Source organism: Brachyistius frenatus, unplaced genomic scaffold (assembly GCF_029030835.1).
Source record: "Brachyistius frenatus isolate BFR_SWC_R1_liver_20210118 unplaced genomic scaffold, ASM2903083v1 Contig_26, whole genome shotgun sequence".
NCBI lineage: Eukaryota > Metazoa > Chordata > Actinopteri > Embiotocidae > Brachyistius > Brachyistius frenatus.
Window position 1 is genome coordinate 3,529,674 of NW_027210625.1, and position 14,227 is coordinate 3,543,900.

General features: G+C 45.2%; 1 protein-coding gene across 2 annotated transcripts; it reads right to left on the bottom strand.

Moving 5' to 3' along the window:
* Positions 1 to 1,356: 1,356 nt before the first annotated feature.
* LOC138620803 (kinesin heavy chain-like) lies at positions 1,357 to 13,040 on the bottom strand. Of its 2 annotated transcripts, none has more exons than XM_069698337.1 (25): positions 12,340 to 13,040; positions 10,448 to 10,535; positions 10,027 to 10,100; positions 9,231 to 9,335; positions 8,991 to 9,039; positions 8,834 to 8,889; positions 8,563 to 8,650; positions 7,821 to 8,050; positions 7,587 to 7,735; positions 6,633 to 6,781; positions 5,485 to 5,666; positions 5,329 to 5,397; positions 5,036 to 5,242; positions 4,729 to 4,881; positions 4,392 to 4,589; positions 4,175 to 4,292; positions 4,017 to 4,093; positions 3,815 to 3,924; positions 3,634 to 3,735; positions 3,491 to 3,551; positions 3,055 to 3,126; positions 2,858 to 2,962; positions 2,237 to 2,453; positions 2,039 to 2,149; positions 1,357 to 1,859 (listed from the first exon to the last, which is right to left on the bottom strand). In XM_069698337.1, exons 1-24 carry the CDS (start codon positions 12,463 to 12,465, stop codon positions 2,061 to 2,063), a joined length of 2,874 nt encoding a protein of 957 aa, XP_069554438.1. In that variant the 5' UTR covers positions 12,466 to 13,040; the 3' UTR covers positions 1,357 to 1,859; positions 2,039 to 2,060. The 2 variants fall into 2 exon arrangements, with proteins under 2 accessions (XP_069554438.1, XP_069554437.1); XM_069698336.1 differs by having other exon boundaries at positions 1,357 to 1,863.
* Between the last annotated feature and the right edge of the window lie 1,187 nt (positions 13,041 to 14,227).

Consider the following 14,227-nt stretch of genomic DNA (forward strand, 5'->3'; position numbering starts at 1 on the left):
GATCCCCGGTCAGAGCAGTGTTATTTGTGTTGTGCAAAAAAAAAAAAGTCACACTATATTTATGATATACTGGACCACGTTATAGTACGACAGTTTGATCTATTTTGGACCACATGTTATAGTGTGACAGGGAATTAAAGATTATATGCATGTATGTCTCTATAATATATTATTTTATACATCATGCAGAGACACCTAAAAGTTGTGGTTTGGATGTTAATTCGACAAAAAAATATCCAAGTTAAATAGATATCTCTTTATTAGCTTTTAGTTGCCGGTATATTCAGATATATAATGCCACAGCCAAACAAAAAAACAAACTCAAAATGTACATCGCGATGAGGTAAACACAGACGTAGACAAACCGCCCTCCCTGAGCATGCCTTTATCGCGAGCTCTAGTCCATGCAGTTACATTCATTTGTTCGTCATGTACAGTGCAACCGCGCTGTCCTGCAAACCGACTAATTAAACATCAAAGAAATCTATCAGGCTCAGAATTTGTATGTTCTTTATCCTCAGGAACGAGCTCATGTTGCCCAAACTAAAGTTTCCCACCGAGATAACGTAGATTCATAAACATGCTAAACTGGCAGCGTGAAGGAAAGCAGCACAGACGTCTGATGTATCTCTGGAGGGTAAAAGGGTCTTGACACCGAAAGAGGAAATTATTCACATAAAGTTATATGTAACTATACAGAAATGTTAACATGAATTCAGTCTGTTATTCACGTGATCTAAATGTTCCTAAAGGCACAAAGTGTGGTGGCAGAGTGAAAAGCCGGATTGAAATTTCAAGATTTTACTTTTGCATTTTTGTACTTTGGTCTAAAGAGAAAAGTTTTATTCTGCCTTCTGATTGGCTGATCAGAAGCTTTACAAAACTCCAGACTCTGAAATCTGATGGAAAAAAAAGACCTTAAATTAGATCAGGTCATAGTCCAAGGAGCATCTGATTGGCTGGTCAGTGTCCCTGAAAGGCTACGGTTTAACCATCCACAGTCAAATTTAAAGGCCCAATGCTAATTTAGATTTGATTATTAGCACACTTTCTAAATCCTCCTAGTGTTTGACGTTCACGATTGTCACCTGTACGGAGAAAAACGATGCAGAGAAATGCTTTCGAGGGAGAAAACTTGACATATTTCTGCTGTAAGAGTGGCTGAATTTCATCTCCACCTTCAGTAAGGTGAGAACTTTAAAGGCTTTGTTGAAATAATACATTTAACTAGTTAGCTTAGCTTAAAAAGGGAAACAACCTGCAGTGTCGGCTGATGGCAGGACGTCATAGATACGAAGTGGTGCTTCGGGAGGTTGAGATTTAGTTCCCTTTGGACGGAGCCAGGTTCGTTTTTAAGATAAGCTCGGCTAACTGGCAGACTCGAGTCTTCTCGTCTGACTCCCGGCAAGAAAGCAAATAAGCGAGTTTTCTAACATGCCAAACTATCCCTTTAAATTACCGAATGCTGGTTTAAAGTTCAAATTGCAAATCTACAAGTCTGCCTTCCCGCAACGATGTACAAACTTAAGTCCCAGGTGGGCTTGACTTTTCTACTTCACGTCTTAATCCTTCAGACAGAAACTCAGGGCCTCGTTCATACATGTTCTGTTTTATTCTGTTGCATAATTTTCAGAGGAATCACAGAAAACTGGTTCTGATGGAATCATTTCAGAATATGAAGCAGAACGTGTTATAAATGAGGCCTCTGATGGAAAATGTTTGTCTCATATCAACAACTGTAGATGGTTGGGTGCTGCTTCTCCGAACAATGACAGTCTGTTGTGAAGGCCTCCCGTTGGTGCTCCAAGAGGAGGGGCGGGGCTTGTGGGGTGGTGGGCATGCGTCGAGTTGTTTATGGTCTGTCTGCAGCGAGAATAAAGACTTTATGAGACGTGTCATATTCCATCTGTTTCCACTGCATTTTATGTTCATGTTCTGTATAAATCTGCCAGTAAGACAGGTTTTGCACTTAAATATTAAGATACAAACTTTAAAGGACATCAGAAACACATCAAAGAGAATGTGGACACGGACTCACAGGGTCACTTGCTGTTGTGGTTTTAGTTGCTGTGAGTGTAGCCGCCTCCGGCTCTGACCGAGCTGCAGATGGGGGACGATGGGGGATGATGGCCCGGCCTGACCGGCTTCGCTGAAACCCACAGAAACAAAATGGTTACTCGGCTTGTTTCATGCAAAAACTGCAGACGTTTTACTGTGAGTATAGAAGAGGAGGTACCGATCTGTGCAGAGTATCCCCTCCTGGCCATGTTCTTGGCCCGGACGGCCTCCTTGATGCGGTCCACTTCCAGCTGGTAGCGCTTCCGGTCCCTCATGGCGTTCTCCTTGGCCTCCTTCAGGGCGTTCTCCAGAGCTTTGACGCGCTCGGCCGTGGCGCGCAGACGCTTCTCCAGCTTGGGCAGCTCGCAGCGAAGGTCTGCGTTGTCTCGGACCAGCTGGGAGAAGGCGGCGGTGGGAAGTCACATTAGTACACGCACTGTGGTACTGTAGAGTTTTAAGGTACCGTTTTATCCTGTGTTTTTAAAGATAATTATAGAGTACAATAACAATGCATCGTTGAGGATTAAATGTGTTTCACAACTTTTTTTGGCTTAGTCCCTTTGAAACTTCATTTAAATTAAGATTTAGGATCTTAAGATTTCAAAAGACAAACTTTTTTCTTTTTTGATTTTAATAATCATCATGCCCGCTCAGATTTATCCTGTAATCTCATGAAGGGACCAGAGTCGTAGGTTTGGATCCCTGGACTGCCTGACGCTTTGACGCATCGATAATTTCCTCATGTTACTTCTCTACTTTTATCTAAAGTGTATGAATTGGCAGCATGTAGTTTACGTACCTGCTTGTGGACCTTGGTGAGCTGCTCCAAGTTGTTCTCCAGGAAGGAGATCTTCTGTTTCTGGGCAACGTTGCCAAGTCCCTCCTCACAGTCCAGCTCTGCGCTCTGGTTTTTTTGTGGTTTTTTTTAAGAAAGAGAGGAGGTTCAGTCAAATTACACCACAACCAGTCCCACGTGTTCACTACCAGAAGACGTACCTTCTTGACCCGCGTGGTGAGCTCCTGAATGAACAGTTTGCGCAGGTTGTGCAGAGTCTGCAGCTCTTTGGCCTGAAAGAACAACAAGGACACAACAGATGTTTTTACCCAGCATTCAGTTCGGTCCTCGTCGAAGGTTACAACAGGTGACTGTTTCTCCTATCAGCAACGAGGCCCATAAAGCCCCCAAACGACCAAAAAAGCCTGCATCCAACATCGATAAATCATTAGATGTGCTTGAACAGACAGCAGTTTGAAGCTTTGATTGTCTGTTTGACAGTTTCAGAGAAAAGGCAGGAAAGCTCTGCGTGCTATTTTCTGCGGTGGCTAAAAAGGTATGAAATAAGTTTGTTTTATATAAGTTTGAAGGTTGTGGGTTAGACTGTTTCTTTCTCCACCATGTGTCGGGGGAATCCCGCATCCCTGCAACACTCACCACTGTGTCCTCCAGGCCCTTCAGGTCCTCTCTGGCCTGCTCTCTCTGCTCGTTCAGCAGTCTGGGCACAAAATCAGAGAAAGCGTGAGACACCAACGCCTCGACGGCATCGCGTACTAATCGGCGAGAGTGCAGATGCCTACGTGAGTTTCTGAAGCTTTCCCTCCTTCTCCTGTTCTTCAGCCTTCAGCTTGTCGTAGTCTGACGTCAGTCTCTCCTGCTCCAGTAACAGACCCTGGTTTAGACTGGAACAAAAAAAGGCGTCGGTAAATAATAACGTGTTTGTTTATCCATCAATATAATTATGAAATGATGTTTCCTCACTCCGTGAGCTCATCCAGCATGCGCTGCTTGTCTTCGATCTCGTCCCGGAGGCGGCCCAGCTGCTTCTGATGAGCCTCCCTGTGGTTCTCCAGCTGCTCCTCCAGCGTTCTCTGGACGACAGACGCAGGGAAACGCGTCAAGAGACACGTCGACGCCTATATATCAGGTGAGCCCCGCCGCCGTTAACGCACACGGTTCTTACCTTGATGTCGTCATCTCCGCCCAGTCTGCCGATGTCCTCCTTCTCCTTCTCCTCCCCGGACACCTCGTGTCTTTTCTCTGGAGACAAACATCACATTAAACCTCTGCGACTGTTCATTTGATCGTTTTTTCCAGAAGTTTGTCTCGTCGTGTACCGACCGTGAGCCTGCAGTTTGACGAGCTCTTCGGTCAGAGCGTCCTGATTCTCCTCCAGCTGCCTCTTCTTCTGCTCCATGTTCTGCATGTAGTCCGTCAGAGACCTGATCTTGGCCTGATGCTGAGACAAAAACAAAAACATTCGCTGTAAACACATACCAGCGTGACTACAAATGCCTCATTTTCCTCCAGGGGGCACAGTCACCGAGGCGATGGTCACCTGGGAGATGAGCAGCTGACAGGATGCCAGCTCCTTCTCATTGGCCTGGATCTTTCGGTGGGTGTCGGCCTGAGCGCTCTCCAGCTGCTTGCTGCGGTTGACCAGAGACTTGACCTCGGACTTCATCTTGCTGATGTAGAGCCGAGCGACGGTGAACTCCTCCTCCACCGCCGAGCCGTTCCCCTTCGACTCTGACAGCTGATGGGGCGGGGCCAACGGGAGGGGTTAGAGGTGTGAAGTGTTTTGTAAAGTTCGGTTTCTGTTTTGTCTTTGGTACGTGTGTGTGTGTGTGTGTGTGTGTGTGTGTGTGTGTGTGTGTGTGTGTGCGCGTCCTCACCGTGGTCGTCTTGACGTCGTTGTTGCCGATGATGGCGCCGATGTCGCTGAGGTCTCGCAGCAGCAGGTTGAGAACCTCGGAGGCTCTCTTCCTCTGCAGGCCGTTCAGCTCCTGCAGCTGACTCAGCTCCCTCTGCACCACCGAGAGCAGCGCCTGCCAACAACACACACACACACACACACACACACACACACACACACACACACACACACACACACACACACACACACACCAAAGAGTCCACTTTATGGTCAACTATACTTGGATTTCAGATTTGCTCATTCCCTGCACGCGTGTCCGTCCCCACCGTCTTGTGCTGCAGCTCCTCGGTCAGCTGCTGGTTGGCTCGGTCTCGCTCCTCCACCTCCTGGCTCTTCTGGTCGTAGTTGACGGCCAGCTCCTCCAGGGCCTGCAGCACCTCCTTCACCTCCTCCTTGGCCAGCTCGTTCTCCGTCTGCAGCCGGCACAGCTCCTCCTGGATCTTCTCGTAGTCGCGCCGCGTCGACGCCAGCAGCTGCGAAGGCAAAGTGTGTCTGTGGATTTTCTTAACTGTCGAACAAAACAAAGTGATGTTAAACTGTCGTGAGCTGGGACACGAACCTCTTCTTGATCCATCATCTGCTCCTTGAGTTTCTCAGCCAGCTGACTGTGTTGGTTAATCTCATCATCCTGTGCAAATACCAAGTCGCTATTAATAAAAAGTAACAAGATTCCAGTATGTTTACGGACTTCAATCATTTCAAAATAAAGCCTCGCCTTGTCGTCCAGCTGCTTGTACAAGTTGCCGATGTCCTCCTCGTATTTGCTCCTCTCATCGCCGGAGACCGAGACGACTCCTCCGGCCGGCGGCAGGTTGTCGATGACGGGAGTGTTGTCGTACGGCTCTGCGCTCTTCTGGTCTTTGGAGCTGAGCTGCTCCTCCTCGGGAACGTTCTCTCCTGTAACGCGCACCCAGCGGTTAGACTTACTTATCCACAAAACAAACACACGTTGGCCTAACGAACCTGATCATTGTGAGATGCGGTCATGTTGTTGTTTTTTTTTACCATATAATCCTGATCTGATGGGGAACTCGAGACTAAAAGCCACACTGGTATTCAAGCAAGGCATAAAAGTGAAGAAAACAAACATCGCCGGGGGAAAGGCCGCAGTGTTACACAAGTAAAAAGTGTTTCTCCAAATACTGACTCAGCAGCTGGATAGAAATATGACATTTCTGTTGTGAAGGGAAAGAATCAATACGTGGACAGCAGAGCCCTTCCAATAATGACTGACTTTCTAATTGAGGCTTGGCTCAGACTGTAACGGTGAAGAGCTGCTGCTGCTTTTGAACAACTCGGCTGACTCACACCAGAAACAATGCATCAGCAGAGTGTGTGTGTGTGTGTGTGTGTGTGTGTGTGTGTGTGTGTGTGTGTGTGTGTGTGTGTGTGTGTGTGTGTGTGTGGGTGCGCGCGCCTCTGTGTGGACACATGTAAGCAGAGCGGGCTGATTTGTTGCTAAGGAGGCGCAGTGTTATCATCAGCATGCACAGGGGAATTAAACATAAAAAATACAATGGTCAGAGAGGAAGGTGGAGAGACATTAAAGCAGAGAGAGAACAGAGGAGGAAGGTTTTTGGCGGTTACCATGCAACGGACATGGAAAAAAGCGCGAGGATGCTGCGCAGGAGACGCTGCAGTCTCAGCACAGAGGAAGTGAGTTTAAATATTTTCTAAACATATATAAACACTGCTGCACCACTGATCCACTGTCACGTGAAGTTAAAGGGGGATTTGATCAGATTTTGGGACGAACAGCTACAGAAACACATCTCATCTTATTTTAAAAATACGAAGCCTTTTTCAAGAGGATGAACTTGACCTAAATGTGCCAGTCATCCCGTTCAGATGGTCTCATCTTACCGTTCCTCCAGCGGTTGAGCTCGGCCTCCAGCCTCTGGATGACACTTTTCAGGTTCTTGTTCTTGTCCTTCTCTTTCTCGTACTTCTTCTTCCACTCCTCGGCCGTCAGCTCCAGGTTCACGGACACCGTGTTCTTGATGGTCTTGGCTCTGGACACACGGAAAGAAAGACGGTGGGTTAAAAGATGCGGAAATAGGAAAACTTTCTTGAAACCAGCACCTTTAATGTTTGTCTTTAAGTTTTCGATTTCTGTCAAACCCTCTTCTGCAAAAAGGTTGGATGTACAGAAAGCAAACCGTTTCTCTAATTTAAAAACATATAAACTGTGACTAAATGATTCTTCAGTATTCTTCTGGTGGATTGAAACTCTTCATTTCCTCCGTTTCAGAGGGCAGACAGCTGCACAGAAATCCTTCATCCCTCCGATACTTGATGCTGTATTACGTAAGCGGTTTTGAGTTAGAGGCTGCTGATTGAGACTCAACTGGATTATTAAACTGCAGAGGAGGATTCTCTCTTCACATGTACGCCTCCGTTCATAACTATGATCATTGTGTCGCCGTCTAAACTGTCTTCTGTGGATTAATCTCACTTTCAGAACACAAATAAAGACAACGGGGCGGAACTCTATAAATAGGCATAAACCCAGATGCACAGTGGGAAACTCTGGGCCATCTGCTCGTTAGTTCGCAGCGCTGACGTCAACCTGAGTCCAAATGAATCGCCGCTACCCTCCACAGACGTCTTGATATTCAGTTTCAAGCTTTACAACTTAAATAGCTCTTGCACTTTAGCTCAGCATCCTTGAAATATTTCAAACATCTCAGTTTAAATATTAAAACATAGTTCAAATTTGAACTGCAACTTCTAATTTCTGTTTCTGACAATATCCAGGAATGCAGTTTATGTTAGAAAAGAAAAGGTGATATCGGTTGTGTGCGTGGTTTCAGGTACCTCTGTCCAAACATGAGTGTGGACTTGGTCTCGGACTCGTTGTAGACGGACGGCGAGCAGCAGATGATGATGGTGGTGCGACAGTTTCCTCCCAGAGAGTCCTGCAGGATCCGAGTCATCTTACTGTCTCTGTACGGGACGTGGCTTTTCTGAAAAATCAACATATTTCTGTCTCGCTGACTGACACTGACGGAGGCGATTTTGTCACATTAAAATGTAAAGACGGTCACTCACGGTTCCCTCAGCCAGAGCAGAGATGACGTTTCCCAGCGCGGACAGGGACTTGTTGATGTTCTTCGCCTCGTCCAGCACCGCTCCCTCCGCTCCCGTTTTACTGACCTTCTCGCTGCCGGCCAGGTCGACCAGGTAGAGCTTCCCCGACAGCTTCTTCTCCGTCTCGATGTTTTCCTGCTTGATGTTGATGAGGAAGATGCTGTGGCTGCGAGAGCTGTGCTCGTTCATGTCTACAAAATCACACAAAAACCATCACACTGAGTCTGCAGTTATTACTTGCTTCCTGTTTCCCCCAAATCTCCATTTGTCTGACGTCTGTAGTTACTCATTTCTTTTTAGGTTAAAATTTCACATTGAAAAAAAACCTGTAAAAGTATGTACATTATAATTAAATGTGGTGTTTCTGCCACTTGTCTTGAACGAGCTGTTTGAAATCCATAAAGGCAAACGATGACTTCAAACATATTTGCAGTCGGATTGTTTCCTTCTTTCCTCTCCCATAAATCATCCCACAAGCCATTAGAGTTATTCTGTGACCTTTTGGAGCAGCAGTACAACACTGCTCACACACTGATGCATCAGCAAACCAATAAAGTTACAACGTAGAGGTCACTTTTCTGCAGGACAAATAGTTTTGCTTACACACATTAAATTCATTTTGCCCAATTGACATCGCTGTGCTGCAACTTTTATTGAAGAAAAGACTCATTGCATGTTAAAAACATGGGTCAAAGATACATACTGGTCACTGCCACGTGCCGATTGGCTTTGCCCTCGTCGATGACGTCCATCACCTCCTCCGGACTGGACACGAAACGCTCAGTGCAACCCTGAGAGACCATTTTTAGGTGTTTAGATGGAATACAGATGGAAGATAGCATACACGTTAATGAAATTCATAAAACCAATTCCTTCTACTCCTAACCAACTGGTTGATTCTTCAAGTCAACATTTAAATCTGCAGGATGATGTTTCAGGAAACACCCGTGTTCATGTGTCTGTGCTTTACCCACCTTGACGTACGGCACTCTGTTTTTGTCTTCGTGCACGGCGAGGTTCGTCTTCGATACTTTAAACAGAACAAAGATCACGTGAACGGGTTCGTCGCGCAAAGTGTGGCAACAATCGCTTCGCTTCACTTCGCACGGTGAGATAAACCGTCGGACTCACCGTCCAGCAGGTCTCTGATCTTGTCCAAGTAGATTTCAAAATAAGAGACCTGCACAGAGACACACATATTTAACTGTCAGTCTCTCCAACGTGATCAATGTACACACATAATCATTTTATTCAGTTTAATCTGGGAAAAAAAATCCTTGATTTTTTTATATTTACATCCAGCTGATTATAATTTATATCTGTGACTTCCGACATCCGTTAAACAGGACAAATGTTGTTGTTTTTTTTTACCTTGATGTGAAACTCGAGGTTCTCGTCCATGGAGTAGATGTGGTCAAAGATGTCGTGGGAGATGCGAGGGATGATCCCCATCAGCTGGGGGTCGTGCAGTTTGCCCTGAACACAACAGCAGATGTTTGAATGTGAAACTTTTAAAGTTGCCAAAGATCAAGAAAAGTAAAGCTCTGCGTTTGATTTAAAGAGCAACATCTGGGTTTAAAACTTCATGTAAAAACGGTGACGGAGAGGTCAAAGGTCAGACCGGAGAATTAAAAAGAGGCTTTAGTCATCTGCCTCGGCGGATTAGTCGACCCAACTCACAAACATGACGAGGAATGCGAGATGCCGATCTCCTTCAGATGCTGATGGAAAGTCGGTGCGAGCCAATAATTCTATTATTTCTACTACAAATCTGTGATCTTGACTCCAGCAGCGACACGGGACATCAAAGGCTTTTTGATTCCTCGAATCTACAACATCATATGAGCTCGAGTGGATTTACTGTTCGCACTAAATCTGTTACACAATGCCTGCTGTGCGCTAATCCTCTGACTGGAGGAGCAAATTCAAAATGAAAAGGTCTCTGACTGGGACGGATCGATCGACGCGTCTCTGCCGAACCGCAGATCGTATCCTCCCTCGGTGTAGCTGGTCGTCGTCGCCGCGACGGCACGCGAAGCTGCCGTGGCGTCGTCTTTAACGCGGCGCGCACATTTGACGGATTCTTCCGTCTGCAACCAAACGGAGGAACGCGGTTTTGCGGTTTGCAATTTCATCGAGTAGATGAGCGGATAAAAGGCCTCTCCACCTCCATGGTGTGTGTCTTCCCGGAGGACGTCTGTCCGTAGGCGAAGATGGTCCCGTTGTAACCGCCCAGCACATCTGGAATCACAGACACCAACATTGAAAACACCAACATATGACATCTGTATAAACCTTTGCTTACACCATATCTAATATAATAAACAACAGTACTGATGTTGCTACTTTCCCTGTTATTTCTGCTATCACGCAGGACTATAGTTAGCTCTATTATTACCATAACCACTGCCTATTCCTACAACTACTGTAACGCCTCCTAGTCCTCAATGTTTCGGTCATGCAATAACCATTATTACAGCTCCGTTATGTAACATAAGAGAGATTAAGTGTGTGTGCAGATGTGCAATAGATTACAGTTACACAATAAGAATAATTCATCACTCTGCAGCAGGTTTAAACCTTCTTACCTTTTACTATCTGTTTGGCACACTGGTCGTACACCTGCCCCTGCGCCGTGTTGGGAGGCAGCACGCGGTCGAACACGTACGGCTTGCCCTGTTTCACATAAACACATGAAGGTTACATTAATCACAGACAGACTTCAGACTCATCAGGCTGGTTTCAGGTTTTCTGTTGCGGCAACTTACAGCTTCACCTTCAAACCTCGCGACCTACTTTTATGAAACCGGGGACATGACTCCACCCGTTTGTCCTGTTTCAGGACGAAGATTTAGTGACACAAAATAGTCCTGTTGGCTTGTGTCGGATCAAATCCTGACAAAAACAGGATTTTCAATCAGTACAGTTTGTCTAAAAAGATCAATAAATCATTGGCGTAAGTTACAAAAATAAACGCACCTGACATCAGTGAATAGACAGTACAAAGGGGAATAAATAGATTTCATCAGATTAAAGCAGATTTCCAGATGTAATATCAGTCATTTATTTTCAAACTAAGACTTTATACTTGAGCAGGAGTCAGAACAGCAGCAGCTTCACAGACTTCTGTCAGAAAACACTGATAAACTCCATCAGCTACTCAAACAGGAAGCCTGTTTTTGGTTTTTTTGGCAGTCCGGAGCTGTAAATGCTCCACTGACTGAACATCCATCACTCCTCTCGCCCTTCACTCTCCTCTCAGGGGTAAAAGCCTCATTCCTACTACCCCCCCCCCCCAAAAAAAAAAAAAAACAAAAAAAACCCTCAGCTCTCAGCAGTCAGAGGCAGCAACAGCAGCACTCTGTCCGCCTCTGAGGCCCCAAATAAAGCGGAGAAACCACTGACACACTCACTATCAGTGTAGCTTCTGCACCTTTGACTGATGGCACGAGGAGGCGGTGACACAAGTGTTTCTGGGAGATAATGCAACAGCATGAATAATGCAGGGGTGCTTGCTGATGGTGGTGACGGATCACAGACGAAGGGTTCTTTTCCTGCTTGATCTCCGTCCCGTCAGGTGGAAATCGTGTCGACAGGCGACCGACGGGATTTGTTCTTTTCTGGATTTTTTTATTTTATATATACTCAATTATCACGGTAGATTTAAGGAGGGTGGGAAGGTAGAACTCTTTGGGAGGTAATTGATAGAAGAACAACACTTCATCCCCTCAATCAATTTACAATAAACAGAGGAGAGTTTTTATAACCTCTGAGCCCCACAACCTTAAAACCCTTTTTTAAAGAAATCTTCTAAACGTCTGGCTGCAGACTGAGGCTGCCTCTTAGCTCCACCCGCCTGGAATGGAAATCAAACCAAATCTCAGGCCAAATCTCAGGCCTGCCAGTGCACGACAAAGTAGCCAAAAGATAATTCATCTGCATGATTCAACACTGTATTGATCTTTCCTTAGTTCCTGAGGCATCATGAATCAGCGCATTTAAACAGTGAGTCAGCATAAGTGACCTCTGACCTCCAGATTATTATCCATTTGGATCAATCTTAACAAAAAAAAAACTTTAAAAGTTTTCCCTTTGTCTCTTCGTATATATGACAGGTTTAACATTTGATTTTTGTGAATTAAATTATATCTTAAAGTTGTCTTTGTCTTTTCGTGACACATTTAGAGTTTGACTACTTTTTAATCTTTTTTTTTTCCCGATTCCCATTTTACATTTTAGACTGTTTTAATGGTGAATATTTTTCTCTTATATTCGATTTCATATCTATATTGTATTTTCTCATAATAGAAGGTGTCTAAATGAAGACTCCTCCTGTGCTGCTATAACATTGTTGTATAGGACTACAGGCTTAATGCGCACTTGGCTTCCTGCCTGCAGAGCTCCAGGTGACTTTCTTCCTATTTTTAGCTGCACACAGATAACCAGCTGCAACAACGGGTCGACACACACACAGACTTGCCGTAATGACCACGGTGTCGTCCTCCTTGAATTTGGGGATGTACTGGTCTCCTCTGTTGATCTCGGCCTCGTTCAGGGGCCTGAAGCGGCACATCACTCTCACCCCACACTCCGCCGCATCCACCATGGCTGCTGCTGCTGCTGCTGCTGCTGCCACTGTTTACGCCGCCCCCCTTCAGATAAATGCAAATAAATGAACGACACGCAGGGAAACAGTCGACGGTCGGTCTGTTTCAGGCACAGTGGTACCCAACGTGAGGTTCAGGGACCTCGAACGGGGCCTTGCAGATTATCCTCGTATCCCAGCGTATTTATATAAACGGGCTCAAATCATTGATGGCAGCCAAAGTGCTTCCCAGAGAATAACACGTCGGGCTTCCTGGTTTCCTCAAAGTTCAGGTCGTCCAGCTTTATCCGATGCGCAACGCGTCCTTCATCCTAGCAGAGTGTCTCCGCGTCTCCTCAGCTGCGCCATAGCCAAACCGGATGAACCGCAGCGCTGTGTCCCGGTGAGGAGCTCTCGCTTCGTGCACCGGCCTCCCTCTGCAGCGGTGACACCGACAACCGAGCAGAAACTCGGCCCGACGTGCGTGTTAACGGCGCGGTGAGACTTCGGGGTCGCTGCCCGGTTTGCAGGGGGAGAGACTGGAGAGGACGCGCACAGACAGCCGCATCGTGCTGACGAGTAACAGGGGGCGCGTTCCCGCACGATGCCGCGGCGCGCGCTTCTGCCCTGCATCAGCACCACCGCCGCTGAGCTGCTCTCGTGCACGCGCAAAACCTCCTCAAATGTATTATGAATCCTTATTTAGAGACTCACATTAATTACCAGCGAAAATACTTTTTAAAGAGTAAAATCTTAATCAACTCAGTTTATTCAACCAGGAAGTCTGGTTTTCTTAAGGACTAGTAGGATTTTAGGTAATACAAATAATTCTATGATTTTCTTTTCGGGGCTTGACATTTTATTCCTAATTTGTTCAAAAGTATGAATAGAAAGATTATTCCACTCTCATCTCCTCACTGGTGGAAGTAATCAATCCTTTACTTTAATAAAAGTACAATAGATCAAAGTAAAAAGTGAAAAAATATAGAATTCCTGCACGGCGAAGCCTGCAATATATGCATAATTATGTTTTTATGAGTGTAAAATCACCTGAAACGTGAGTAGTAATCACCTGAGCTGGGTGGCCACGACACACTACACGCTTGGAGGGGTGCTCAGTTGGCTGCAATCTGCAAACTCACCGCTAGGAGCCGCTAAATCCTGCACACTGCTCCTGCAAGTGAAAGTACATAAGCAGCAGAATGTAGTTAAAGTATAATCATTAAATTATTCATAGTGAGGCATCAGATCCATCATTACATAAAACAACACAAAACAACATTTTTACATTTACACACAATAGCCCATATTTTATTACGTATTTATAAGTGTTACCGTAGCTGCTATTTCTTAATTAAAAAAAATGCTGGGGATGCCAACTTCAGAAATAAAAGCTCTAAAACAGCAATTAAATAGACCTAGAGATGACATTATTTTCTTTCTTTATGAGAACATAAGTGATTGCACACTGAAAAATAGCTGACAAAATAATATCTTATGGAGTAATATTCAATATTGTTATTAAGCGTAAGATTTCTCACCATCTATTTATCAATGTATATAATTAAATAATATTAATTATTGGGCTTTTATTTCTCATTATCAACCATTATTTTATCTTTTTCCAAATTATTTTATGCTCCGTATTCCAGATGAAGTCGTGTATACTCTCCTCTCATTAAGGTGTGCTCCTCTGTTTGTCCACTAGAGGTCAGTGTGCAACAACAAACACGAGCTTTAAAGTGACTCAATCAGAAAACAACAAGCAGAAGCATTCAAACGT

Bases quoted from the DNA above. Each gene is read 5' to 3' on its own strand.
- LOC138620803 (XM_069698337.1), bottom strand. From the start codon at position 12,465: ATGGTGGATGCGGCGGAGTGTGGGGTGAGAGTGATGTGCCGCTTCAGG. The intron at 8,890-8,990 runs GTGAGTCCGACG...TTCTGTTTAAAG, and splicing joins GATCAGAGACCTGCTGGACG to TATCGAAGACGAACCTCGCC. The intron at 5,667-6,632 runs GTAAGATGAGAC...TGCGCGTTACAG, and splicing joins GCTCAACCGCTGGAGGAACG to GAGAGAACGTTCCCGAGGAG.